The sequence below is a fragment of the Nansenia antarctica genome (genome assembly GCF_963989245.1).
Source record: "Nansenia antarctica genome assembly, chromosome: 10".
In the NCBI taxonomy this organism is placed as follows: Eukaryota; Metazoa; Chordata; class Actinopteri; order Argentiniformes; family Microstomatidae; genus Nansenia; species Nansenia antarctica.
In genome coordinates, this window is record NC_137680.1 from 11,456,087 (window position 1) to 11,484,035 (window position 27,949).

General features: G+C 39.5%; 2 protein-coding genes across 2 annotated transcripts; one reads left to right on the top strand and one right to left on the bottom strand.

Annotated features, from left to right (window-relative positions):
* The first annotated feature begins 429 nt into the window (after positions 1 to 429).
* Positions 430 to 5,794, top strand: LOC308166446 (uncharacterized protein). The gene is made up of 8 exons (XM_080540750.1): positions 430 to 469; positions 652 to 678; positions 1,118 to 1,438; positions 1,861 to 1,896; positions 2,334 to 2,402; positions 2,841 to 3,338; positions 3,671 to 3,748; positions 3,944 to 5,794. The coding sequence occupies exons 2-8, from the start codon at positions 657 to 659 to the stop codon at positions 5,320 to 5,322; spliced, it is 2,403 nt and encodes an 800-aa protein (XP_080396876.1). The 5' UTR covers positions 430 to 469; positions 652 to 656; the 3' UTR covers positions 5,323 to 5,794.
* A 3,690-nt stretch (positions 5,795 to 9,484) lies between these two features.
* Positions 9,485 to 27,936, bottom strand: LOC308166634 (gamma-aminobutyric acid type B receptor subunit 2-like; the record flags this gene model as incomplete). The annotated part of the gene is made up of 9 exons (XM_080540962.1): positions 9,485 to 9,679; positions 9,965 to 10,189; positions 19,516 to 19,704; positions 20,235 to 20,423; positions 22,957 to 23,016; positions 23,628 to 23,729; positions 23,947 to 24,117; positions 24,425 to 24,562; positions 27,889 to 27,936. 9 exons carry the CDS (start codon positions 27,934 to 27,936, stop codon positions 9,485 to 9,487), a joined length of 1,317 nt encoding a protein of 438 aa, XP_080397088.1.
* Positions 27,937 to 27,949: the final 13 nt, after the last annotated feature.

Consider the following 27,949-nt stretch of genomic DNA (forward strand, 5'->3'; position numbering starts at 1 on the left):
CATTCAAATCTGACCGAATGACTTTGTTTGTAATCATAAATATTGTGTTTTTCATCCCATTGCCTCAAGACCTTATGTTATCCTCCACCCTAGGCCCCTGAGCATATACACTTGATTGCATTGAATTGCATTGCATTTTGGGGGATTTATTGAACCGTGTCACACCTATGATGTTTCCGGTCAGAATTGACCGCCATTCTCTCTCTCTCTCTCTCTCTCTCTCTCTCTCTCTCCCCTCACCTCACCTCACCTGTGACGGGTAGTCAGGAGGGGGGAGGAGTTTATACAAGGAAGGTCCAGTCCAAAGGTCAGAAACTCATAATTTACACCCTGAACAAGAATTGGTCGCAGATGTTCTGGAAAATGTTGCTTAGTTATATTGTATGTGTGTGAAATATAGATGTTATTAATCTGTGGGAGATTGTGTTGGATTTATAACGACCAGTGAAGGTTGTGAAGGCTAGCCAAGGTAAGAGGACATTTCTGGATATTTCACATCATAAAACTAAAATAACGCTGGTGTTTTAATAAAACAGGACAAGAGAGGGATACATACACTATCTACTGTGTGTGCGCTTGAAAGAAAGAAATATAATACATTGATATGATGTGTTGATATGAATAGTAATGTTTTACAACTCTTACTCTTAGGGACAATGGCAGAGTCCAGACTTTGTGGTAAGTCATCGCATGTCATTGGCAAGCAGTCTTGTTTTAACATACACTCATTAACACACAGCTTCAACAAAACACACTGACTGCTGGGTAGATTTGGGGTCACATTTCTGTTAGCTTTGTATCTCTGGTTTGGTATTCATGAGACTTGTTGTTGAGCTTGTGTCTGTGAGAAACAGCTGAAGTGCTTTAGTGTGAGCTCTTTGACCTCCAACATTATAGATCGACTCTCTATGGAGAGTAATTCTACACAATCTAATTATGTGTTTGCATTTGTTTTTGTGTGTCACATGAATTTGCATGTGTGGATTGTTTGAGTATCCCCAATATGTAGTATGTGTCGATATGAGCAATGTGCAATGTGAATGATTGTGTGCATACATTTATGACATATTTGTCAATGGGCTGCATATTTAAGAAATGTTTCCCTTTACCCTCACAGATGAGTTCAAACTCAACATTAAAGACTTTGTGTTGGTTGAAGACGGCAAAGATGTCATCCTTCCCTGTCACCTCTCCCCTGAGATCAGCGCAGTTCCCATGACGATCAGGTGGTTTAGGAAGACAGAGTGTATTTACCAGTATAAGAATGGTGAGGCGGGGGGCTATGGGGACAGAGTGAGTCTGATCACCCAGGAGCTGAAGAGAGGCAATGTGTCCCTGAGGCTGAGAGACTACAGGAGGTCAGATATAGCAGTGTACATCTGTCAGGTCATCCATGGAGAACAGAAGGAGGAGGCTGCTGTGTGTTTATGTCCCGAAGGTAAATGCTCTACAGCGCATGATTATAAACATGAACATGAACAATGACCAACAGTGTCTTTCTTTGCAACACAAATGTTTTCACATTTAGTGAAGACTCAGGTAGAACTACCGTAGTTTTAAACATTCCATCACTGTAGACATTGAGCTTTTTGTCCTCATTACAAGATATCCCATTATTCCTTTGAATGATGCTTACCTCGTTCACTTTCATGCACATTATTACAGAAAGTAATGATAAACATAATGATATGTATGAGTAATGACTAATTACATTCAATTAACTTTGAGAGTAACAAAAGTATGTGTATGTCTTTTTTGGTCTTCAAGTATTCATCTACATTTCAGTCATGCAGTATGTATAATATTATATATCAGAATATTTGTCAATCTTTGATTATTTCATTGATTTTTCAATGCCAGGAGACAAGGACCCAAGTAGTTTAAAGCAAATGAGTGGTGAGTGATTATTTATATTGGTTGCACTATAAAGCTACAAACGGTTTTGGAATCAGTCACTCACTAGTATGTAAACCTGCTATTTTACTCTACGCTTATACTCTATATTATAACTATTGGGACTCTACTGTATATTGGACATCACCACAAGCTTCTCCACTTGAGGACATGGTCAATGGATATTTATCTTGTAGACATATGTCATTAACATATGTCCTGTGTCATTAACATGCAGTGAGGTTTGCCTTTATCTGCAATTGATTGAATTTAGTTTAGATCTAGAGCCAATAGTTGGCCGCCCTCCTAGAGGAGATTTAGTGCGCATCCATACCTGTAATTTGTTCTGATTTAGGGAATAATATGTTCGGCGTTGTCTTGTGTTAATGTGCTGTTATCTATTGCACAGAACACTCACCTTTCAATTTCTCCTAACATAGAATGTGCTGCAGAGCTTCTAAAGTGTGTGGAGTACCAGCTGAAAAGACAGGAATCAGCTCTTCTGCTTGGTAAGTGTGAGAGAGTCTGGAGGAAAATTATAGAATGGAAGGTTTCAGGGAAGGCTAATGAGACAGAATGAATTTAAAGGCACTGTCTGATTTGATGGCCATTTCAATATCATGGAAAGATGTCATCATCTTGACATTTGAGAGTGGTCACACTTACCTAGCCGCATTTCTACATCCAAAACAAGTGGTGGAGCTCCATCTGGCTGAACAGCTACAGTATGACTGCAGCTCTAATGGATCATTCAACTGGTGACTGTTTATTGCCAGAAGACTTGTTTGAAGATTTGTTAGGTTCTTACAAATGAACATTAACACAATCAATATACTGCACCGTATCTGCGAATCGGGATGGTATGTCTGCTTATTAAAACATCAACATTCAACAGCAATCAATAAATCAGATGTTCTTCTAACCCCCAATTCCGCACTCTCCTCCAGAGTTAAAGTTGTACCAACAAGTAGAGGAGATGTACAGACCGCTGGGAGTAAAGAATACAATGGAGGAAAAGGACCAACAACTGGAGGAGATGGACACGGCACTTAGAGAATCTGAAAAGAGGCTAAAAGAGAAGGACTCAATATTGGAGGAGAGGAATCAACAGCTGAAGGACACAGAGAGCAGCCTGGAGAAAACGGCAAAGCAACTGAATGACAACGTCACACACCTGCAGCACAAAGTCACACAGCTGGCTGATATCACCCAGCAGGTGAGAGAGAACGAGATACTACTGGAGGCACTGAGAGATGATCTGGAGGTCAAGAACAGCCAAGCAGAGAACTTCAGAGTCCAACTGCAGGAAAAAGACTCTGAACTAGAGGAGAGGAACCAGAGACTGGGAGAGAAGGACCGACGACTAGAGGAGAGAGACAAACTACTGGAGGAAAAGGACAAGCAGTTAAAAGAAAAACACAGGCAATTGGAGGATGTCAAAGCTGGTGAGATAATAAAAAAATGACTGTGTTTACTACTGTGTTGTTATTGTACTGTAACAACCCTCATTACAGTACAGGTTATGGTTCAACTTTATTCAATTGTATGCCCTCTGTCAACATCATTTGAATCTCATTTCAACAAATGTAACAAAATGTTATCTGAAGACTTAAAACACAAAACATGAAAAAGGCATGTGTCAATACATACTCTTTCAAGGAATCTATGTTTTACTCTTTTTTTAATTGTGAAATGTCTGCAGTACTTTCCCTTGTAGATATTTCTGTAATAACCATTACTTGTCAGTTTGCTAACTTGTCCCTGTTTTGTGTTGCAGTGGGACGAGAGGCCTCAGATACAGACCCCACACCACCAATGAGGAGGAGAGACAGCATGGATTTGCTTCCGCCAAAGAGTAAGACACTGATCCTGATTATCTACTAGTCAAAACATATTCTAATGTCTTTCATCTATTTATTGTAGATGTTTTCAATATCTATTTATTATGTTACAACAATTTCCTTATATTTGTGAGTCTAATGTTTCATACTTGGAATGGTTTCATCTGAATAAGCCAGTATTTTGACCAATGGCCTGTATTGTGTTTCAGTGGGAGGAGAGAGCAGCGGTCCAGACTCCCCAGTGTCTCCCAGTGTGTCTGATCTGAGACTGGTGCTGCTGGGGAGGACTGGGGCTGGGAGGAGTGCAGTAGGAAACACCATCCTGGGCAGAGAGGAGTTTGGGGCCCAGGCCAGCCCCTCTGCAGTGACCCAAAGGAGTGAGAGGAGAGAGGGGGATGTGTGTGGGAGACGGCTGGTGCTGGTGGACACTCCAGACTGGTTCAGCCCTGGACTTTCTCTGGAGGAGATGAGACGGGATGTGGGGCTCTGTGTCAGTCTGTCTTACCCGGGACCCCACGCCTTCCTCCTGGTCCTACCAGTGGAGCCCTCTAAGGGGGAGGAGAGAGGGGTGCTGGAGAGAATGGAGAAGATGTTTGGAGAGGGTTGTTGGGGACACACTGTCATTCTATTCACCCATGCTGACAGTCTGAAAGAGCACAGCATTGAGGAGTTTCTCCAAGCATGGAGTCAGGACCTCCAGCAGCTTGTAGAGAAATGTGGGAACAGGTACCACGTCCTCAACATTAAAGACAGGGCCCATGGCACTCAGGTCCCAGAGCTGCTGGACCAGGTAGAGGAGATGATGGCAGGAAACAGAGAGAGCTTCTACAGCAGTCAGACCTACCAGGAGACAGAGGCACAGGCCAGAGAAATAGAGGGAGAAATACAGAGGGAGATAGAGGAGAAGAAACAGAAGGAGGAGAGAGAGATGAAAGAGAGGATTGAGAAAGAGCTGCAGGAATCTCTGAAGAAGATAGAGGGAGTAATCCAGGAGCACGAGGGAGATATCAGAACACTCAATGATCGAACAACTGAACTAGAGAAACAGGTGAAAGAAGAGAGGGATGAGGAGAAGAAAAGAGCGCTGGAGATGGAGCTAAAGAGGGAGTCTGATAGAAGAGAGGATATGGAGAGAAAGCTAAAGAAATTCAGAGAGAAGAAAGAAAAGGAGAGGGTGGAGATGGATGAGAGACACAGACAGGAGATGGAGGAGATCAGGGAGAACTATGAAGGACAGGCTAGAGTTGAGGCCGAGAGGAACCTGATGAAGGTAGTCCTGCCTGAGATACAAAGGAACATCATGATCTCAAAGACAAAGATGCAGAGAGAGTTCAGCAGAATGATGGAGGAGAAGGACAGACAGATGGAGAGACAGATGGAGGAGAAGGACAGACAGATGGAGAGACAGATGGAGGAGAAGGACAGACAGATGGAAAGACTGAGACAGACCTTTAAAGAGCTCAATGATGCTCACTCAAAGTTAGAGAAGAGACTGGTCAGAGAGGGGAGAGTTCAAAGGGTTCTGATAGGAGGATTGCACTGGGTCAGAAGAAACTCATCAAGTTGGGTTCTCCACAATCTGACATGATTCCCAAACACAGACAACGACCTCAAATACAATAGGAAGAGAGGGGGAGAGAGAGACCTGGAATTCAAGGTAGAATCATCTCTAGACACTTGAGCACTCATAAAAGTGTGGTGACGTATTTATCTCTGGTGTCATAATAATAGATACTTTTTTAAACTATTCCAAAACAGGTTGCTGCCTTGCTACTTATACTGTGAAATGACTTTTGTATTTGTATATCAATTTAGTTTTTGCACTGCAACATTAAATGACGAATGAACCATTCAATGACTTCATCTAATGATTGTCATCTGTTAGAAGCCTTGTGTAAACCTCAAGATGGTGCTGTTTCTATAGAAACCTCCAACATGAACCACCATGGAAGACATCCAGTTGAAGGCAGTCTGAAACTGAAGAGCCTCCTCATCTGACCTCTGTATAGATCTGGGTCATATCTACTTGAGAAGAACCCGACTGTATACATGGTATCCGCGGTGTCTTGAAAAGTATTAAAAGTTGATAAATCAATTTTGGGAAAATCAAGACCCTTAATAAGTATTAAAAAGTCTTATCACGATTTTATGAGGTCTTGAATTTTGTAGGTATTTTTCTGAATTAGACTCTGTCCAAAGAGTTTGAGTCCTAAAAACGTTTAGTAAAAGTTCGTGAATTTATTAGTTTTATTAAAAAACAAAGGTGAACCGGAAATTCTGTTGTATGATAGTGGTCTAGTCTATTGCAAACTAAAACTGTTGGAGAAGGAATGTATAACTGAACTGGAACTTAATTAATTTAATTCTATTAATTGATTGATCTACCAATTATTCTGATGTGGAAATGTATATATTAAACATTCATAAATATCTACTGTGGTGTCAAATCAAATGTCAGACCCTCATTTGCTTTCTCTGTGAATCATACTGACATACAAGCATGTTTTGAAAGGGGTTGGATTTAGCACTGGAGTTCCCCATTAATAAGGGAAGGACAATGGGGTTACAATTTTGAGTTAAAATATGATCCCAAGGTCGTTAGACAATAAATAATGTGACTTTCCTATGATATTTTCATGCACTGCTGGCTGGGGGAGCTCATTGTTAATGTCCGCTGTCCAAGGCCCGATATGATGGTGGATTCTGTCTATGTTGGAAACTGCCGTCAGGACTGCTGAAAAGGCTGGAACAGCTGGAATTTACTCCCCCAATGGATGGTATGTAGGCATGGTGTAGAATTGGCAGCTGTAATGAGAGCCTTCGTTGTATGCTGCAAGAGAAAGAAATGCAAGGGTTGGATGTTACTTCCCAAAATATCAGTTTAATACAGTTCAGGGATGTTTCTCGAAATCATTGTAGGTTTCGAACTTTATGTATTTTGATATACATAAATATACATCAGACTCAAAGATTCACCTGCAAACAGTGATTTTGCAAAAATTAAGTAAAAGAAAAATTAGCAGTCTCAGAAGTCTCGAGCACAGGAATGCCGAACTAACGCCCAGATCACAGTTCAAATTCTGGGATATTAACTATTTAATTCCCTTTATTCAGGTGGAATTTATGCTCTTACCTAGCTGGCTTTCTTATTCACTAAGGAGACATAGCTAGCTTTAAAAGTTAGATAGGTTATTTATCTTTTTCATTATTGTAAGTTTCCCATTTGTCATAGATTTTTATGAGCAGGTCTAACTGATTTCTATGCTCCTAAGTACTGTAGAATCTTCTTGTCGGTAATTAGATGTAATGGATCAATCTATCGAGGATTTCGTGATCTTAAATGCGTTGTGTCATCTCAGAATAGATCAGGTGTGCAGCATACACAGATTTGACAAGGAAATAGACATTCTAAACACGGGTCGGAATCTCTGTACACATTAGACAGTCAGCGAATGGTTCATCAGCACAGTATCTCAGCATTCGGCATTCAACGACATCATTATGAAATACAGACAGATTTAGCAGCAACTTAACCCATCTACCTTGACCACCCTCTGTGCCCTGGCGCCTAACACCCCCAAGGTCTTAAGATAACAACCCCCCCGAATCTGTATATTGTGGCGTTATTGCTAACCGTGAAGAACAGGCTGACCTGGAAGGAACAGAATGTGTGTATGTGTATGTGAGTGGGTATGTGTTATGTGTGTGTCTGAGTGACCTGAGAATAGAGTGTGTGTGTGTGTGTGTGTGTGTGTGTGTGTGTATATGTGTTATGTGTGTGTCTGAGTGACCGAAGCATATATGTTGCTAGACAATCCCAATAAGATCTAACAGTACTGTACATTGTTTCATAGCATAGCAGGTCCACCAACTCTCACCATTATGTTACTTAATATTCTAAAGTGGAATTACCGTCTATAATCTGGAAGGGCATGTTTCCCCAGCAGTATAGAGTTACAAACTTCACGGTAACATTCATCTTCAGTGACCTTGACTGTAATGTGACTGTAGTTTGCATGTTCCTCCCCACAGTTCCCCACAGTCCCTCCAGCATCTTGTGGTTACCGAAGGTTTGTATTTGAACCAGTTTATTCCCTCATTTGCGATACACACTCTAGAACTTAAAGATGCTCATGAACAAAAATATATGAAACAATATGAAGGTTAATCCACTGTAATACCTTGGAAGAAACGATGAGATTGATTGACCCATAATTGCTCAATTGTAAACTTCTGCCAACTGTATATCAAGAGTCAAAATGTGATCAAGTGAACAATCCCTTTAAATGTGACTTCATGGAATTCAAGAAAAAAAGAAGTGCATTATGTCAATCCTATATGAGTGAATAAATGATATGCTTGCCCGTACTGCTCTGGTAAGTTGATGTCCTCAAGGTGTGCCCTATTCATCCGAGAAACATCTTCAAAGCACAACTGGGCTTTACAAGTCACCTCTGCAAAGAAATACAGAGGAATTTTTTTATTTAGAAAATCCTCATCTGATCATTTTCTGAAGATTTTCTTTATTTTTATCATGTCATGTAGTTACTCTTTGGTAACCAGACTGTAATTACTGAAATAACGTACATACAATAAAGATCAAAAGATTATAAAAGGAAGTAAAATGATTATGATCTTAGGCACAGTCAGTCATATTTTGCACAACCACACCTGGTCAGACACTAATCTGATACATCTATACAGGACACCACCTGATACATCTATACAGGACACCACCTGATGCATCTATACAGGACACCACCTGATACATCTATACAGGACACCACCTGATGCATCTATACAGGACACCACCTGATGCATCTATACAGGACACCACCTGATGCATCTATACAGGACACCACCTGATACATCTATACAGGACACCACCTGATAGCAGATCTGAGATTGGCATTGAGCTCTACTGTACCTGCGCTGTGTTGGTCATATATGCTGGGAGGAATCAGCTCAGTATTCTCTTGTAATTGCATGGAGACAACTTCCAACTCTGCATCAAGCTGCAAAGAACATTTAGATATATATGAATGTTTAGTGCCTAAAATATACTTAAATAAAATATACTTTGTATAATAACTAGCTTGAAAACGACCTTTTGGGGGAGGAAAATGTGTGTTCCTAGTCATGTCAAATTCACAAAAGTCTCAATACACTTTCCAATTTGTGAAATGAAAACAAGGAACAAAACAATGCAATACAGTATGTGGGAGATAAATACTGACAACAATTCATTGAAATGCAATCTGAAATTACTTGATCCGTGAAAGCGATGCAGTGGGAAGTTTGCTTAGACTAATCCTATCACTTTAGATCAGTGGTTACTTCAAGGAAGGGAGGAGGGAATTTAAATTAATAGTTCACCTCAATCAGCTGCTGGTGAAAGGGGTACACAAGCTGGCAGCCAATTTAATGTTCAGACTTTTATTTTAGAATGTAAATACATTTCAGCGTTGTTGAAAATGCTTGCCGCTAACAATGCCTGCTAACAATGTAAAGTAGTGTTATAGTTAACTAGGTAGCAGTGGGGATTACTCACCGAATCAATTGCATTGCAATATTTTGGCTTGACTAGCGAGTGTGTGTTGTGATTCTCAACAACGTTGAAATGTATTTCCGTTTTTCGAAATAAAAGTCAGAACATCTTGATTGGTTGCCGACTTGTTCCCCAAGCCGCTGTCACATAAAATGACTCGTCGAGACAATCCTTCTATGTGTTACGTAGTTATGTGTGTTGACTAGAAGTTAGACCTCACCTCTATTATTGCCCTCATGAGGTGTTGATTTTCAGCATGCAGGCTTTCTACAATAATGGTAGTGTCCTGGTTGACACTGCTCAAAGAGCTAATACTCTTGGAGTCCTCCTTCTTGTTATCAAATTGGAAGCCCTTTTTTTCACCCACTCCATCAGGGTTGGCTTTCATTTGTATAAGCTAGAAAACAACACATAAAGCAGTCATGGGCTTGGTTACAGTCAGCTGCAGATGGAGGCAAACTGCACTGCAATAGAGAGCAGGTGGGGTTTTGGGTCAGTATCATTTTAATGTTTTTTAACATCTCTAGTCAATTGTATTTATTTTATACCTTTATCTGAAATTAATTGAATTGCATTTACCCCCAAAAGCTTCCATACAGGACAATTCATAAACAATATGCATTGAAGAAGGTGAGGAGGACTGGAACAGTTTCGTGCATTTTAGAGATGAGGTCGCACTCACCTTTGGTACAAACACTAAACACAGGTTGCCGGTACAGCATGAGATTATAACCAGAGTCACGATGCAGAACTGCACATTAGGATTATTCTGGGTAAAGTAGGACCCAGACACCCCAATGATACTCATGATTGTCGCATTGCACATGCTCAGCCCTGTGTATCTGCTATCATTGACAGGATGGCCATGCAGGTTCTTGGTTTTACAGGCTAGGAAACATCCAAGTACCTAAAAGAGAGATTAAAAACAATCAGCTGTTATAGATCCAGATGATGATTCCATGTAAATTAACCTAGCTACAGGCTACATCAATGATTGGGCCTTGAATACATAATGAGAACATATAAATGCGGTCTTAATATTATCATGGTCTTGACACACTGGCTACTTCACAGTCAGTAGAGTGTACACACTACGATCAAAGCTTTCATATTCCAAGATCACATTTGTCATTGACATGCAGTGCCACTTATTCTCAAAAAGGATGGTAAATGGACTGCACTTATATAGCGCCTTATTCCAAAGCGCTTTACAACGGCCTCCCATTCACCCATTCACACACACACATTCACACACCAATGGCGGCAAGCTACCATGCACAGCTCCGACCCGCTCATTGGGAGCAGTTTGGGGTTCAGGGTCTTGGTTGGATGGTCAGGTCACAGTTAACCAAAAGTACCTAAAAAGCCTGCAGAGGCCTGGAAAATGGTCTTGTGGACAGATATGGTGAATATGATCATGTACCAGAGTGAAACATATTAGACCAACTGCTGACACCAGCAGCAGAATGTATTCTGAAGTGTACAGACACATCTTGTCTGCTTGAGTACAAGCAAACGCCTCCAAATTCATTGGATGGCACTTCATCATACAGTAAGACAATTACCCAATTGATCCAATTGAACATGCATTTCATTCCTGATAAGATTTTAGACAAAAAGACCTCAACACAAACAACTTAAGATGGCTGCAGCAGTACAGGCCTGGCAGAGCATCACCAGAGAAGAACATCTGGTGGGGTCAATGGGTCACAGACTTCAGGCAGTTAAGGATTGTCAACCAAACACTAAACATGAGTGCTTAATTTGGACATTATATGAATATGTCCTATTACTTTTGGTGCCATGAAATGGTTAAACTAATACATGTTTATGTACCATTATGTACATTCATATCATCAAATAAAATCAGAGAATCTATACTTCAACCTCATAGTAATTGATTTCAAATACACCATTTGAGTGTATATATATAAATAAAGCTTTACTTACTTACTTTAGAGCCGAAAGACATGACAAACATGCTTCACTGTCACATTACGTATGCAGGGTATTGTATTTGACATGACATTCAGGCAGGCTGATCACACACCATCATCTCACACCAGTCAGACACAATCAAATGTGTGCATAAGAACATTTTAGAAATGAATCTGGTGAGCTGCTTACCAGCTTTGATTGAATGGTATTTAATTAATGAGTGGTACTCACCATAAGTAGCCCTTTGTAACCATATACAATAGCAAGCCAAAAGGTCATGTAAGTACTTTCACATTGCTCTAAGAAAGGCTTAATAGCAATGTCTTGATCATGTGGATCAGTCTGAAAGAAATAACAAAGAAACCAGTATTCAAACAATTTTAACAACTAAAAGTATGGCAATTATTCAACAAAAAAATAAAACATGTATTCAGATATAAATGATAGTATACATTAATGAGCTTGGAAAAATGTTTGAACTTATCGTATCCAATTTTAAATTATTTATTTGCAGGTACACATGATGATGGCAGTATTTCAAAGTAAGTTGGTCACAACATACGACTGCTCTTATTTAGCTCATGACTTTTCATATTCACTAGCAAAAACACTTCTTACAGACAGTCAAAAATCATTGAACCTGATTGCTTTAATCCAATGTTGTCAGGCTACTGTATATTTTATAGCCTATAGTTGGACCATTTTTACATTTGCACTGTCACAAAGTGGGAAAGCAAACAGTGGCAGTGGTTATTAACAACTCCTCCAAGATGTCATGTCATTCTAAGAAAGCTAGTAGTGGTGGTGGTCTAGTGGATAGTGAGTTGGACTTGTGATCGGAAGGTTGTGAGTTCAAATCCCGCCTGAAACCATACCATTACTAGTGTGCCCTTGAGTAAGGCACTTAGCCCTCAGTTACTCCAGGGGGAATGTCCCTGTAATTCGTAATTGTAAATCGCTTTGGATTAAAAGCGTCTGCTAAATGGCCAAATTAAAATTAATTAATTAATTAAAGCTGACAAGTGTGTTTCCTATAAGGCATCAGATATTTTTCCTCCTATCCCGTTCAACCTGTCTATATAGCATTTGTATATCCAGTTTTAGTTGTTTTGTTTTTTTACAGTATATATAGCCTATTATTATTTGAAAGCAGTCCAAGGACAATAGTATTTAAAAGCAATCAATGTCATTGTCTACATTTATGAACTGAAGTAGTCTTTTGCAGCACAGGTGATGAAAACTGAAGCAACTCTCAATCTGTAATGCACTCCAAATTTGACCACAGATTAATACGTCAGTCAATATGTTATATTTAATTTGGAGCTCTATAAAATACTAAATGTGGTTCTTAAGTCTTGACAGAGCAACTGTGGGCAATTGTGGGCCTCTTTTACAATCAGGATTACAATTAGCATTTTACAATCAGGATTACATTTTTCATTTGAATTCACTAAACTAATTTATTATGTGTCCTCACTTTGGATTCAAACCTAACATCTTGTAAGGCATTGCTTTGACTTGCTTTGCTTGGTCAGTGCACATTTCAAATTGCACCACCATGACTACATTTTGGGAAGACCACACATCTGGCCCGAACCCTGTTATCTAGTGTTTCAGTTAATATACACTTGAACCATTGATTTAATTGACTCTATTAATCTATTAATCTACAAAGCTTTAGTGTTTTCTGCATTGTTGTCTAATGTTGGTGAGGTATACTTCTGTTCTATTACATACAAGTGTGATGAAAATGCATATTATTTGTTAATGTTAGTCACCCATTACTAAAATGTATATTTATATAATAATTAATAAATATTGCATATTTGTTTTTGTTTCATATTTTCCATTTTATAAGGAACACATGTTACTGTACAGATGTACATGTTTGTCAAATTAATCTAGTCCAGAAACATAGATTATACACCTCCATTAGGCTCACAAATGTAAAGGAGTTAAACAAAGTTAACATAATACGTAGCCTATCAATAATGGGATAATGTAACAATACTAGACACATGATGCACATGAGGTTAAAGACAGAACTAGAATGAAAACATTAAACAAGAATGCATATTTATTTAGAAAGAGATGGTAGTAAAAACAGTCAAGGAGTATATGTCAGACCGTGCTGAAAAGGCTAGTACAAGAAAAAGTAATCTTATTACAAATGACCAACTATTCTGTTAGCCTGTGTCTACTATGCAGCATAATGTAATACTGAAACTTGGCCTATATCGAAAGTTTTGTTGTGTAAACCTGGTTCATAACCAGTCACATTTGCTACCACATAATTAGCCTGTCCAAATATAATTTGTTTTAGCTAATGCATTTGGGAATAATATTTTCACCTATGACATGTGCCTTGTTTGTAGAGCATTATATACTGTATATATGGAAAGGAGTCTGCAAATGCTGCATGACTCATAAACCAAAATGTATTAAATATATTTTTCCACATTAACACCAAGCAACAGCATGTGAAACTTGACTTTTAGTTGACCTGTCTGTGATTTAGTGATTGAGTGATTTAATTAGTGTAGACAACATTACCTCCAAGCTGTATTCCTCCACTGTTCGCCTGAGTGGATCCACAATCTGCCAGCAGGTTAAGATACAAAGATCAATCAGCAGCATTCCACTAACAATCATCAGTGGTGGGTGGACCTGACACATCGGGAGAGAGAACAGAGAGAGGAAGAGAAAGGTTTGCATAAAAATACACTGGGCCATCACATTTGTTTCAAGCAGGGCTCTGAGATCATTAAAAATGTCTATATGGAAATCAGACAAAACAGACTCAGACTGGGATTATATGAATTGAAGATAACAGCTTCGTGGTGTACAGTACACTTCAGAAGTGTGTTTGATTTGCACAGAAGTGTGTCCCAGATGTTGCCACTTGCTTTAGAAATCGTCAGTTCTGCTGTGGGTACTTGATGAAACAGGCTCTCCATCAGTTAACAGAAAATCAAGATCAAGACCGTAGCGGTATGCCTGGTGGACACTAGAAGACGTGTTCAACTTAACATTGGGGAGCCTCTCACATTTAATGACCACCTCTCCTGAAATGTTTTAGTCTTCCCACCTAATGCACACATTTAGCAAAACATTTTTTAACTGTTATCAATCACCTTAACCATGGAACACCAACCTCGGTTTTTGGGTCATGGTTTCGGTTCGGTTTCGATACGTGTTTTGTGCGTAAGGAGGAGAAGAAAAATGCTTTATTGACAAACTGTTACTTTAGTTTATTTTGCTTATACTTATGGAACTTTCACATTCAGACACATTCCAGAATATGACTGGTATATTGTATAATCTAAAAAATAGAAATATATATAAACAAAAAAAAAATGTAAAAAGCATCACTAGTGTGTATTGAACTGTGGATGGTGAACCGTACGTTTCAATATAACACCGAGAACCGTTGAACCGAGAACCATTGCACCCCCTAGTTCCCACAGCTTCGTTATGTAATATAAATCCCAGATCGTGCCTGCAGGAGTAAAATGTTGCGCTGGTGTGGATGCTTGGTAAAACCAGTCCTGCACTGTCAATACCTTAGTCTTTGTCTTCATATTTGTAGAGATTGTGAAGACCCAGCAGGTTTTAGCAAACAACGCCCCAAAAGCTGTGGTGAATCCCACCGAAAGAATCCATGTACGAAACTGTGAATAAAAATAGAACAATTTTAAAACAATGTGTGAAGGGTTTTGTAAAATACTGCGTATCATGGATGCATGTAACCCTATGATAAGTCCCTTTGGCATTAGGAATGTAGAGCCAAAACAATGTTTCACTGTCCCATTACTTATGCATGGCAGTGTTCATAATATGTTATTATAATATATATTATAGTATATTAAAACACTAGATTAACCGGTACTAATGGCAAACTAGTTTGAAAAAGAAAAGTACTCACAGTGCAAAGACTTTCAAAGACTTTCTCAGACACCATCAAGGATCCATCAAGGCCAAAGAGGAAAATGGAGGTATAGGTCAGCATTATACCGAGGATGAAGAGGTTGTTCATGGATGGACTAGATTCCTTTATGAGCCTGTGGGGGTGAGAAAACGTTTACAGGAGTGTTGATCTCAAGTAATGTAATTCCAACACATTGGAACTATTGTGATATTGCTGTTTACATGCTTACTGTTCCCCTAATACCTTATTTATCAATCATCTTATGGCACTTTTCCACTATCGGCCCGGCTCGGCTCGGGTCGGCTCGCTTCGGCACGCTTTTGAACAGTTCTGGTTTTCCACTATACACAAGAGACCAGGAACTAGTAGGAGGAGTAGGAGATAGTAGGCGGAGTTACGCGTGATAAAAGCGCGCCATGGTGGTGACGTATATTTTCACGAGACACAACACAGCCACAACAATAGCGACATGGAGGAACTTGAAGCTATCTTATACTTTTTCCTCGGCATGTGGTATATTATTAACCGTGGTTTTTTGGAGAGAAAGAGAAAGAGAGAGAGGAAGCTCCGGATAGGGGAGAGGACAGGGAATCCAAAACCATTTGAATGGTGTCGATCCTACACTCCTATCACGGTCGACACAGCGCGGAGCGAATTCCCTGGTAAAACTTTTCTCTCCCCCCGCTGTCAACAGGAGTTTCATCCAGCAGCAAGCGATGCTTTGCGGGTTAATAACTTCGGTTTACCGTGGGTTAGGATAACAATTCAAACGTGTCCGGATAGGGGAGAGGACAGGGAATCCAAAACCATTTGAATGGTGTCGATCCTACACTCCTATCACGGTCGACACAGCGCGGAGCGAATACCCTGTTAAAACTTTTCTCTCCCCCCGCTGATATCCTCCATGACGTGCTGCTGCTTAGAGCAGCGGGTGAACTCCCGGTTCATTGAGTTTACGGTTAAAAGCATATCTTCTCGGGGTGTCAGCGCGGTGGTTAAGGGCTCAAAATGACCGTATACCGATGGTGAAGTTAGCAAAGTAGTATTGTGTTTGTACCACCTCCATAGCCGGTGTTATTCACGGGCAAAGACGGTGCATAATAGCGATTTTTGTGTTATGCTTGTTGTAAATAAAAGTTCTATGATGCATTGAAATGACATTAAACTAAGATAATACGATGGTCAGCATAATTTTTCGAATCTTTATTAATAAGCTATTACAGAAACTGTAGTGACATTTTCCAAGAGCGAATGTGGTATTTAAAGATGGCGGTTAGCGAAGAAATCTATGAACATGGGATGACGATTTCCATTGACCAATCAACGGTGTGCAGCGTCACACGTCACACGCAGCCTGGCAAAAAGGTACCCTTCGGCCCTATGGTTCCTGCTCACGATGGGTAGCTAAAGAAGCGACCCGACCCGACCCGACCCAGGCCGACAAATGGAAAAGCGCCAAAGAAGCAGGCCAGCCCTCTAGTGGAAAAGCCCCATTATTCCTATCATATATAATAAGATTCTGTTCCACCTGAGGTTTTTAGAGTTGTTACTGTTGTACTCAATTTAATTGCTTTAGGGAGAAATACAGTGCCTTGCAAAAATGTATCACCCACCCCCCGCACAATTTCCATATGTTGTTGCCACTGAGCATGACATATAAAATAACTGTTGCCCAGAATAGCATTTGGGGAGGAGCCTATTTTCAGTCTCACACGCTTTATCTCCAACACCACTGGGACATTTGGGGGACTTGCTTTTCTGCCATAAAGATGCAACATTTACAAAATACATTTTCCCAAAATTATGCTGAAGGCGGCGTCTTGCTATAGAAATGCTGATTCATCATTTAAACTGTCATAATTGTCACTAATACTATGTGTGTGGGCATGCTCCCAGGCTCCAGCGATCTAGTTTTGTCATCATCTCCACCTGCTCAGCCTACACACATGGGGTTCATCTTCTCATCAACTTGCAGTATTTAAACCCTGGCTTGTTTGTTGTTCTTACATGTCAGTCACGCTCTCAGCCGCTTTGTAGCAATTGTCTCTCAGAAGTTTATTGTGTCTAGTCTTTATCTAACTGCACTCTCTCTGTGAATTACCACTGGTTTCTGCCTGTCTGTCTGCCTGCCAGCCTGCCTGCACTAGCTCACACAATTTCGGAATGAATACCCTTTCTTTGTTTGTTTTGCTGTTTTGCACACAAGTAATCTGGGCAATTATGTAAAGGTAACTGTTGACGAGCTCAATCCCATCACCACCCTATTTGGGGAACTTGAGAGAACATTGCCTACCAATGGTTACGATTCTTGATGTTAAAGAAGAGGAAGATGACTGCCATGAGTAGGGCCAAAATAGTGGTGGATGCCAAGATGGCGTAAAGGACAACGCTGATCTGCCTCCTCAGATGATTAACAAAGGTCCGGTCTTTGGGTGGCTCCAATCCTGTAAGAAAGTGATTATCATGATATATGATATATATATATATATATATATAAGATATATAATGGACAGATATACACAAATAAAAAAATAAGTTACGGTGATGTGTGTTGATATAAAAGTCTGAGCAGGCATCTTAGGTTGGTGTGTGAAGAGAGGGGTGTGGCACATGTGGCGGAGAGGTATATAATAATAATTTAAAAATAAAAATAAAAACATTAATAATAATAATAATAATAATAATAAGAAGAAGAATAATAATAATAATAATAATAATAATAATAATAATAATAATAATAATAATAATAATAATAATAATAATGACCACTGACAGGTTAAGTGAATAACATTGATTAACTTGTGTGCACCAGTCAGCATCAGACTGAGCTGGTGAACTGTAGGCTACTTTGTTTACACAAATAACACACCCCTTTGTTAACACCATGATTATCATTGGAGAATGTGCAACGTGATTACAATACAGATACACTGTCATTATGTGATCAGTGTGATCCAGATATTAACATTACCCTTTGAAAGCCACAATGACAGAAGTTTCCATTTCAGTCTAACTTTTATGAGCATTTTGCCTGGAAATAGCACTAAACGTCCTGGTAACATTTTACAATAGGGGTACATGAATTAACAATAAGTAATGTAGTAGTTTACTATGTAGTAATTTAATGATAAATTGCCTGACAGAAATGATGTGGACTTATGTGGTTAAAAACTGACAGATAACAACATTGTTAGTTCATAGAAGTTTAACTATGATGGGAATGCTGAGGTGTGCAGAATTATGAAAACTGGAAATCCACCTACTGTACCTTGAAACCTGATTAGATGATTGATGAGTTTCAATACTTCCCCATTAGCATCATACTCGCCCACCACAACCTCTTGGCCTTCTGTGAAAACACAAGCAACTGATCAATTTTTAAGAACTAATTTAGAACCAATTCTAAATGTAACCACAACTTTGGAACTAATTCATAATACAGTGGCTTCGGAAAGTTCAGACCCCTTCACTTTTTCCACATTTTGTTGTGTTATAGCTAATCCACACAGTGTGTAATTGAATGCAAACCCCATATAGAGACCCTATAAAAACAGAAGATATTCATTCTGAAATCACATTAACTATTATCCTTGCACTCAGATGGACTCAATTCAACTCGTTGAGTGAGTTGTTGCAAAAGGTCTGAATACTTATGGAAACAATGTATTTCTGTGTTTAAATATTTTAATCAAGCATATAATAGCCATAGCAGAAAAAAAAACCTGAAATGTGGAGCGCTGTTTCTTATGCCAAAACTATGCATTGAGATAAGTGCATTTAAAAGATCATGTGTGTTGCAATAATATTTTGTTGTATTTCAGAAATTGTGTTTCAATTGTTTTCTAGGCATCCTTGATATTTAATGTGTACCTTGAAATTGGCTTAATTTGATAGTTCCCATGCGCTCACCATTTCGAAACAGAATTTGACCCTGCAAAAAAAAGAAAGTTTAAACAGGACTGGCCCCTCTCCGTCAATGAAACTGAGTGGGGAAATAACTAACCCGTTCTCAGAGTTGGATAAGTCTTGAGGTTCCCTGGGTATACACCGAATTTAGTAAATCTGCTTTTAGTTATGGTGCACCTATAATTGCTGGAGCGATCTACAGAATAAATGTCAGTTGGATGTTCTGGTGCCGCTTAGGCAATTTGCCGTGTTAACTGATCTCCTTGTTGAAAGATGTGATTGCTCCTCCTAATATATTGCAGTTTAACATGATTTTTGTATTGAATTATGCTGTATTTCTTTGTGTTGTACAGAAAAAAGAATGAAAAAACCTTCATTAGTGTTGGAATGTAAATATGCCTACTTACTGTTACACCTTCAAAATGTATGTGTTTCATGGAATCCAAGACCATTTGTCCAACCTCCATATCAGTGACTGTGAAGTTCCGGTGGATGTTATATCTCTCTTTGTGCCTTAATGACTCCATGACCTGGGTCAATGCTTTTGCAATGACCCAAGTTCCGTCATAGGCAAATCCATGAAACTTGTTGGCAACCAACCCTTTCTGCAGTCGCTTTTTGTGGTACATCTCTTCATACTCTTGTGGGGTCTAAACACAAAAGCAAAACAAACAAACTATAGTGACACTTTGTGTTCAATATCATGACCATTTTGAAATGGACCATTTGTTGACCAAAATGACCATTTATTCTTTGGAAAGAGCATAGAAAGGTATTACCAGTCTCTGTTATTAATTATGCTTAACAAATTAAGCCTACAAAATACCATTAATCCAGTATTAATAAAGACATAAAACAGAAACACAATGTTTTTCAAAGGAATTCAAGAATTTATGTGAATATGCTTTTTGATGCTCAAACACTGTGTAAGTCATTTAGAATGAAAGGGCTACTGGACTCTCAGCTGGCTCAGAAATCGTTTTTTACTCCATACTCAGTCCCCCTTAGGTACATATGGTAACGTTTGGAGAAGGTACATGGATTTACAAGCCAGTGCAGTGAGATCAAATATTCAGACTACATATTCCAGTCTCCTCCTTAATTCACTAGTATTTCATGTGCACATTGCTTTGTTATTTAGATACAGCAAAATTGGTAAGATATTTGAGGTAGAGCCCACCCTTCCGGAGATTCCTTTAATCTGTCTGTCACTGAGGGGTTTTAAGTCCACACTAATGTAGCCCTCCAATGCCATCAGTAGATTGTCTGAAGTACAGTTGGAGGAGTTGGGCTCTGCCCACCAGTTGTCCTGTAACCCGCCGGGAATGATCCACTGGTACTTCTGGCCAAACATGTTTAGACTGTATGCCTGAAAGTAAAATATGTTTGTTATACAGTGTAATCAAATAGTTATTCTAAAAAACCTAAAATATAATACAAGATCTTATTATTGCGGCCCAACGGAGGTAGATTGAATGCATTTCCAGCATGGATTTACTTTTTTATTTCAAAACGGGGTAATTCAATCAGCATAAACGCAACCTGTTATCTCATTAACTATCTCATTCAAATTCTGAAAGTCACACCATCTCCATCACCCTCCATGCCAAAATAATCTGGATTAATTCTCCATTAAGTGTAGAGAAGCTCTGCTATGGAAAATACTGTATATTCATCAAGCAAACTATAGCCAGGCTGTGCAATGCATTGTCTGGTCAGAGAAATTCAAGATCACATTAAACCTATTTCACATGACTGAAATGAGAGCATTCATGAATCAATAAAAATGTACATGCCATGTGGAATGACGAGAATAAAACAAATATATTTAGATTTAGATATGTATATTTTCACTGTTTTACTGCCTGTATCCAACGAGTCATTTGTAATTGCCTACTGTCAAGGGATGGAGGAATGATATCCCCTCTTACAAGCAATTCTGGGTACTTTTGACAGGGGAATAACATAGCGGTTAGTGCAAGTGAAAAGCGTAAAATACAACAGCAGTACATAGACAGAGTACATTCCACATACTGTCACACACACCATCACAAGAACACGAGATGTGTGAGGTGTAGGGTAGGACCTAAGAGCAGAGAGGAAACCAGACAAGAGATTGATGGTAGGCCTGTCCACTCTGCTCAAATACATTTGAATAAAATTCAAATTGGTACAGCCTCATGCAACATCACAAACATGAATCACAGTGGGGGAAGGTGAGCGAATTGTAGTGTATTTGGCATTATTGTTATTATTATTATTATTATTATTATTGTAGCCGTTAATATTGTAAAATGTTAGAGAACTGCAGCCGCACCCCCCCTTCCAGTCTGGCTGTTAAAAACGACTGTATAAAATGTCTGACAGATCAACTGCATAGAATTCCAGCTGAATTATCCTCATTTGTCATAGATTAGATATCAGCTTTCCAATAAAGTGAGCATGGATTTGGCAGAGCCTATTGTGATGACAGCAACCTATGTAGGACAGCAGAAGATGAAGTCAGCCCATACTGTATTTGCTGACAAATTCACTCACCTTCCCCCACTCATATAGCAACTTGCATTGTGATAGTCTAGATATCACACTGATTAGGTTACTCCTAAAGCCTATATGCGATCACTTTGTGTAGTGGTGCACCTTGGCATAGGCTCCTGCTAGATTGTAGTGCAGATGTGGTTGGGAGCTGCGATTGATATACTGATAAATATACGCAACACTCATGATCAGAGCTGTTTATCAGGACTTGCCCAGGGACACTTCGACATGTGGCCAGCCGGGGCTCGAACCACCAATCTGCCAACCTTACGATCATTAGACGTCAGCTCTACCTCCTGCGCCACAGCCGCCGCGCTTATTCATGTCAGACTGCGCTAAAACATTTCCCCCTGTTTCTCTGCACTGTGAGAGAATGTGTGATGACGGTGTGAGAGTAGATAGGAGTTGGTCCTCGTTAAAATAACCTGATATTTAAACCATGTCTGCTCTTCATCTCTGCAATTCATGAATACACTTGATTTGCCAATCTATCTGACAAGACAAGCTGATAACGCAAACCATTCTCTTTTCAAACATCCTTCCCAGCTCGTCAACCCCTTCTGGTGGATTTTGGCAGCACTTCACACCATGTGCCATGGCATTGATGTGCACCCTGTTACATTGTCTATGTGCTTCTATTAAACCCCTGCCTACTGTATATGGATGTATATGCTGACAGTGCACCAGACACAACATGCTGTACTTGTAACAACAGAAGACTGGAGACATCAGACAACATTCGAATAATATGTGACACGTTCTAGTGTTTTGGTCCGCATGTCGGCAACCAATCAAAATGTTCAGACTTTTATTTTGAAACACGGAAATACATTTCAACGTTGATCACAACACAAACTCGCTCGTCAAGCCAAAATACTGTAACGCAATGGATTCGGTGAGTAATCCCCACTGCTACCTAGTTAACTATAACACTACCGGTACTTCACATTGTTAGCAGGCTCACAAAACACGCAGTGTTAGTTGATTAGTTAACTAGTGTTAGTTGATTAGTTAACTAATCAACTAACACTGCGTGTTTTGTGAGCCTGATAACAATGTGAAGTACCGGTAGTGTTATAGTTAACTAGGTAGCAGTGGGGATTACTCACCGAATCCATTGTGTTACAGTAACTAATCAATTGGTACAGTTGATTAGTTGTCATAGATTTTCAACAATGCGGAAATTTATTCACATTTTTCAAAAGAAAAGTCGGAACATTAAATCGGATGCCGACATGCGGACCAAAACCCTAGAACGTGTCACATATAAAACAACTAGCCTCTTTGGAACTATTAGCAGTATCAGTATCCCCCCCAGCCCCCCCCAAGTAAAAGCATGTTTATGTACTGGATAGTGTACTCACACAGCAAAACACTTTGGAGGCCTCATCAAACTGTCCAATCACTATCCGTATATCATTTTCCTGTTAAGGGGGAAGTAACACATTTAGAAACAAGCAAAAAGGCTACATTTCAATCATAATAGTATACTAGTGGAAACCAGTTCTGGTGGTTACAATGTTTTCTCGTTCCCATATCACTCAGGCTCTTTTTACACAAATCTCAGGTACAGTACCAGTCAAAAGTTTGGACACACTTCCCCATTCAATTGCAAGAGCAAGATCTCACGTTCAATTTGGTATCTCCTTTCATCTTCTATGTCAGAGTAAAGACGTGACATCAAGACCAGACACTTGGTCAAGTTAAGATGTATTTTGGGTAAACTATCCCTTTAAATCCAATATATTGGGCCATAATAACCTTGTCCCCAGGCAATTGCGCACAGTGTATATCCGTAAGCCTGGAATAACAATGACTCAAACCTGGTCTGAGTGAGAGTGTATTTACTGAGTAAATTATCTGATTTCAGTAAATCACACAGCTGCAAGGCGTGACTCCGTATCAGAAATGTGTTGTGTGTAAGCACTGGGGTGGGGAGGGTGCTGTGGGAGATGATTGATGTGAGGTAAAGCCAATGGCTATGCAACAGGCAGTTTGTCCTGGTCCTTCTATTGGGTAAAAGTATGTGACTCACCTTTAGCTTCCTTAAATTGATACAAGGGTCGGGGGAGAGACTTTCAGTTACAGCAATCCTGATGTTAGCCTTCTTCAGTTTTTTGGTCAGATCACTCGTAATCTGTGAAGAGGGACAGAGGATAAACATTTTGACATGGCGTAGGGCGTACCTTCCAGAACTGCTGTTTTTCCTGGGTTTATCCCTTACTATCCCCTTCTTCCACGTTCATGCCGTTTTATTGATATTGTTACAAGTTAATACTTGAGTACCAGACTAACCTCATAATCACACTACACATTTAATGAACTATAAAATGCATTGTCAGGGTTAGTCCTACCTTTGAGAAGGTATGTCCCCCCTGGGTTAGGGTCCCAACTCTACTCCACTTGTAGTACTGCAGGATCTTCACTACAGCTTGGTTTACTGTGTTAGCTGAGGGGACTGTGCGGAAGAAGTTGGGATACTTTTTCCTATCAGCCAAAACAGGTGTTGTGGCAGCGAAAGACAGCTGAAATATTTCAGGAGGTGCATAATGTTAGTGGAGAAGACGAGTAGGCTACAATGTCATCATTTGAAATAAGCAATGTGAGTGGTATCTTACACACAAAACGGGGTAATAAAATAAGGGATGAATTCACTTCAATGCTTTGTTCAATGTTCATGAAAAAATGAGAAAAAAATGACTTTTGACAGTACAATTGAATTTAATAGATTGTTGGGTTGGAAAACAGGCCTACGTTTTATTTCCTGTTTTGATCCGTCTGCTGTTCGACATGTTTATTGATCCATTACGTTCAGTCAATCTAAGGCCATACCTGCACAAGATTCCATCCCTGTAGTGATTCAGCAATGATGGACGTTATTGTTGGACACACACCTCCAAAGACCATTAAGTATTTTGGTCCATAGCATATGGCATCAAAGAAGGCTCTCACTCCTTTGGCATTTTCACACTGTAAGAGGATTGAGAGTCAAAAGTGAACTACGACACACCCTGTCATGCATTAATGCTTTCAGAATGTACTTCCAATGCTTGCGCCTCTATGACTGCAACACAGTAGTTTACATTTCCACAATATAGATATAGCTCTCTCATGTTTTATTGAAAAAAAATGGGGGCTTGCAAATAAGAACAGTCTTATTTGTCCCCAGTAGTATCCCAGTACAGTAATATGACAATACAACTAACACATTGTATCAAATCAAATCTCATCAGCACGGCCATTATTTAGGGCTTGTTCTTTTTTGTATTTGTTATTACTCAAATACTGTAGATTAATAAAAAATACAATAAAAACGTGGTCACCCCCCCAAAATACACTGATAGCTGTTTTAAACACTACTGTAGCTTAATGTTAAGTAAGAAAATAGAATTAAAACAATGTACACAAACACAGCAGCTTGCTGGCGTAAACAGCTGTCAATTAAAACAACAGAAAAAGTTACCTCTGAATCTATTAAGTGAAATTGTATCTCATAGTTTCTCAAGGGAGGCGGTTGACTTCTCAGGTCATGTAGAGCCAGCTGGACAGCTGGCAACACTGATTCTGTGAGATTTCCATCTCCAGGGTTGTTTGTAAGTGGCATAATCCATAAGACTGGCAGTGTGTGGCGAACTTGGGACAGAGATGGCAAAATGAGCAGCCATGGTAGAACCAAGACCTTCCTCACGTTTGCCCATCCACCCATTATTTGTTTTTGTCCCTCTTCGTCACTCTTTCTCGGTCGCTCCTCTTTCTCTCTGCTAATTTTTCTTCAAGCTTGCTGACTCTACCTGCAAGGAAATCTGGTCCTTAAGACCCCACTTTACCTTGACTTGTTAATCCTCATCTGTTCCAGCCAGCCTACTCCATGCACAGAAGGGTGCTACCTCAAGGGAGTCCACTGAGGGGGATGAAGGGATTAAGAGCTGACTACATCTGACCTGGGTCTGTTACTGTAATCCCAGAGAGCATGCATTTGCTATGCTTTGGTTTTGTTCTAAAGACATAACTTGAAGAGTAAAGTGAAATACATTTACAAACATCCTGCCAGTTTTCCATATCGAAATGCACTAGGGATTGGGGCTACACTACAATAAGTATTGGTACAAGGAGTACGGTAGAGTGAAAGCAACACAGTAAAATATTATACCATTTAGTATACACTGGCACTTTTATCCAAAGCAACTGACATTGCAGTAATCAGACAAATTCAGTTCAGTGGATTGCGCTTCACAATACAGATTGACAACGGCCCAAAACATACTGTATAAGCAGTTTTTTAAGGCAAAGAAGTGGAATATTCTGCAATCACCTGATCGAGCATGTATTTCACTTGCTGAAGTCAAAACTAAAGGCAGAAAGACCCACGAACAAACAACAACTGAAGACAGCTGCAGTAAAGGCCTGGCAAAGCATCACAAAGGAAACCCGGCATTTGGTGATGTCCATGGGTTCCAGACCTCAGGCAGTCATTGCCTGCAAAGGATTCTCAACAAAGTATTACAAATTAACATTTTATTTATGATTATGTTAATTTGTCCAATTACATTTGAGCTCCTGAAAATAGGGGACTGTGTATAAAAATGGTTGCAATTCCTAAATGTTTCATACAATATTTTTGTTCAACCCCTTGAATTAAAGCTGAAAGCCTGCACTTCAATCGCATCTCGATTGTTTCATTTCAAATACATTGTGGTGGCGTACAGAGAGCAAAATCATGAAAATTGTGTCACTGTCCAAATATTTCTGGACCTAACTGTAGTGCACCCTCTTGTGTGTTATTGCGAAGAGGAGAGCTTGAATTTAATTGTACTGTCAAACTCTCCTGTATCTAAGTACATAGAGTAATACTAGAATACAGACAGTATGTATTCTGTTATTCATCAGCGAGGCCATTCTTTCTAATTGGCAAGCAATAATGATGAAACATTTGAAATAAAATATACATTTAGGCTATTCAATAACACCTGACACAATAAAGGTAGGGTAAATACAAAAGATGAAAAAATTAAACACATTACCACAGATTGCAGGGTTGCAGTGCTAACTATTTAAATGCTGGTATGTTTTTAATTTCTCACATATTTAGTGTGAAATGTACAGAACGGTTATAAATGAGTCCCCTGGTCTGAGAAAACAGTAAATAAGCAGATTTTGGGGATAAAAAATATCAACTTACCAAATATTTCCAGGCACATAAGAATGCCAAAGGAAACTACAACTGCTGTAATTCCAGCTGTCATATGAACCAAAAGCACATTGGCTAGTAATGTTGGGCTATTGCAAATAAAGGATAGTATACATGACTTTCATTTTTGTCAATAATTGTCTTTATTTTTAACGAAACATTGAAGATTCACCAGAGCTGACGACTCTTTGTTGAGTCAGGGATAGCCCTACCCTACCCTAGCCTCAGATCTAAAAGGTCCCTAGGACCAGACTAAAAACCAGAGGGGATAGAGCCTTCGCAAAGGCAGCCCCTAGGCTCTGGAATAGCCTCCTCCTCCACGTCAGATCTGCCCAGAGCATCGAGGCTTTTAAAACATTAGCTAAGACATACTGTACCTCTTCTCCCTGGCCTTTGACCTGAGGTGAGCCTGCCTCGCCGACACTGCACTTTTTGGTGTATTTTATTTGTTGTTTTCTCTGTTAAACACTTTGGGCAGCTGTTTTGTCGTTGCTAAAGGTGCTATATAAATAAACATGACTTGACTTGACTAAAAGGGATTTAATATGCACCTGTTGATCACCGTCTCTCACCCATCCCATAACTGCCTCATTTTTAGTACCCCTGCTCCACTACCCCCGCTATCCCTCACCTCCGCTCTTCCTCACCCCTACCTCCTCCGTCTCTCTCCCCTCTCTCGGACTGTTAGTATTTTAATGCATCTGTATTTGCCAGTGTTTTATTGTTTTATTGTTTATTGTATTACTTAAGCTTGTTTTATTTCTAGCTTCCCACCCCCCCCCCCCCCCCAAAGAGCCATTGCTTTTTGGTCAGGCTGCATTTGCAAATAAGAATTTGTTCTTACATGTTTGCCTGGTTAAATAAAGGTTAAATTAAAAAAAATAGGGGCCCGCAATTTGAGTAGAAATGCCATAATACCTCTCAAAACTACCCAAGTGTTAACTGGTCAATTACATTTAATTTCAGAAATTTATTTGAATCATCAAGAATGAAAAAACGTAAAAAAAAGACTAAGTCTCTTTCAGTTTATTGAGTAAACATTGGAAATATACACCCTATTTGCAAACATTTGAATTGCAATTTCAACTTGAATTGAAACTCAACTGACCCCAAACCTGCCACGAATGAACAAAGGGCCTGTTTTGGGATTTGGCATTTCGATAGAAAAT

Bases quoted from the DNA above. Each gene is read 5' to 3' on its own strand.
- LOC308166446 (XM_080540750.1), top strand. From the start codon at position 657: ATGGCAGAGTCCAGACTTTGTG. The intron at 1,439-1,860 runs GTAAATGCTCTA...TTTCAATGCCAG, and splicing joins TGTGTGTTTATGTCCCGAAG to GAGACAAGGACCCAAGTAGT. The intron at 2,403-2,840 runs GTAAGTGTGAGA...ACTCTCCTCCAG, and splicing joins GGAATCAGCTCTTCTGCTTG to AGTTAAAGTTGTACCAACAA.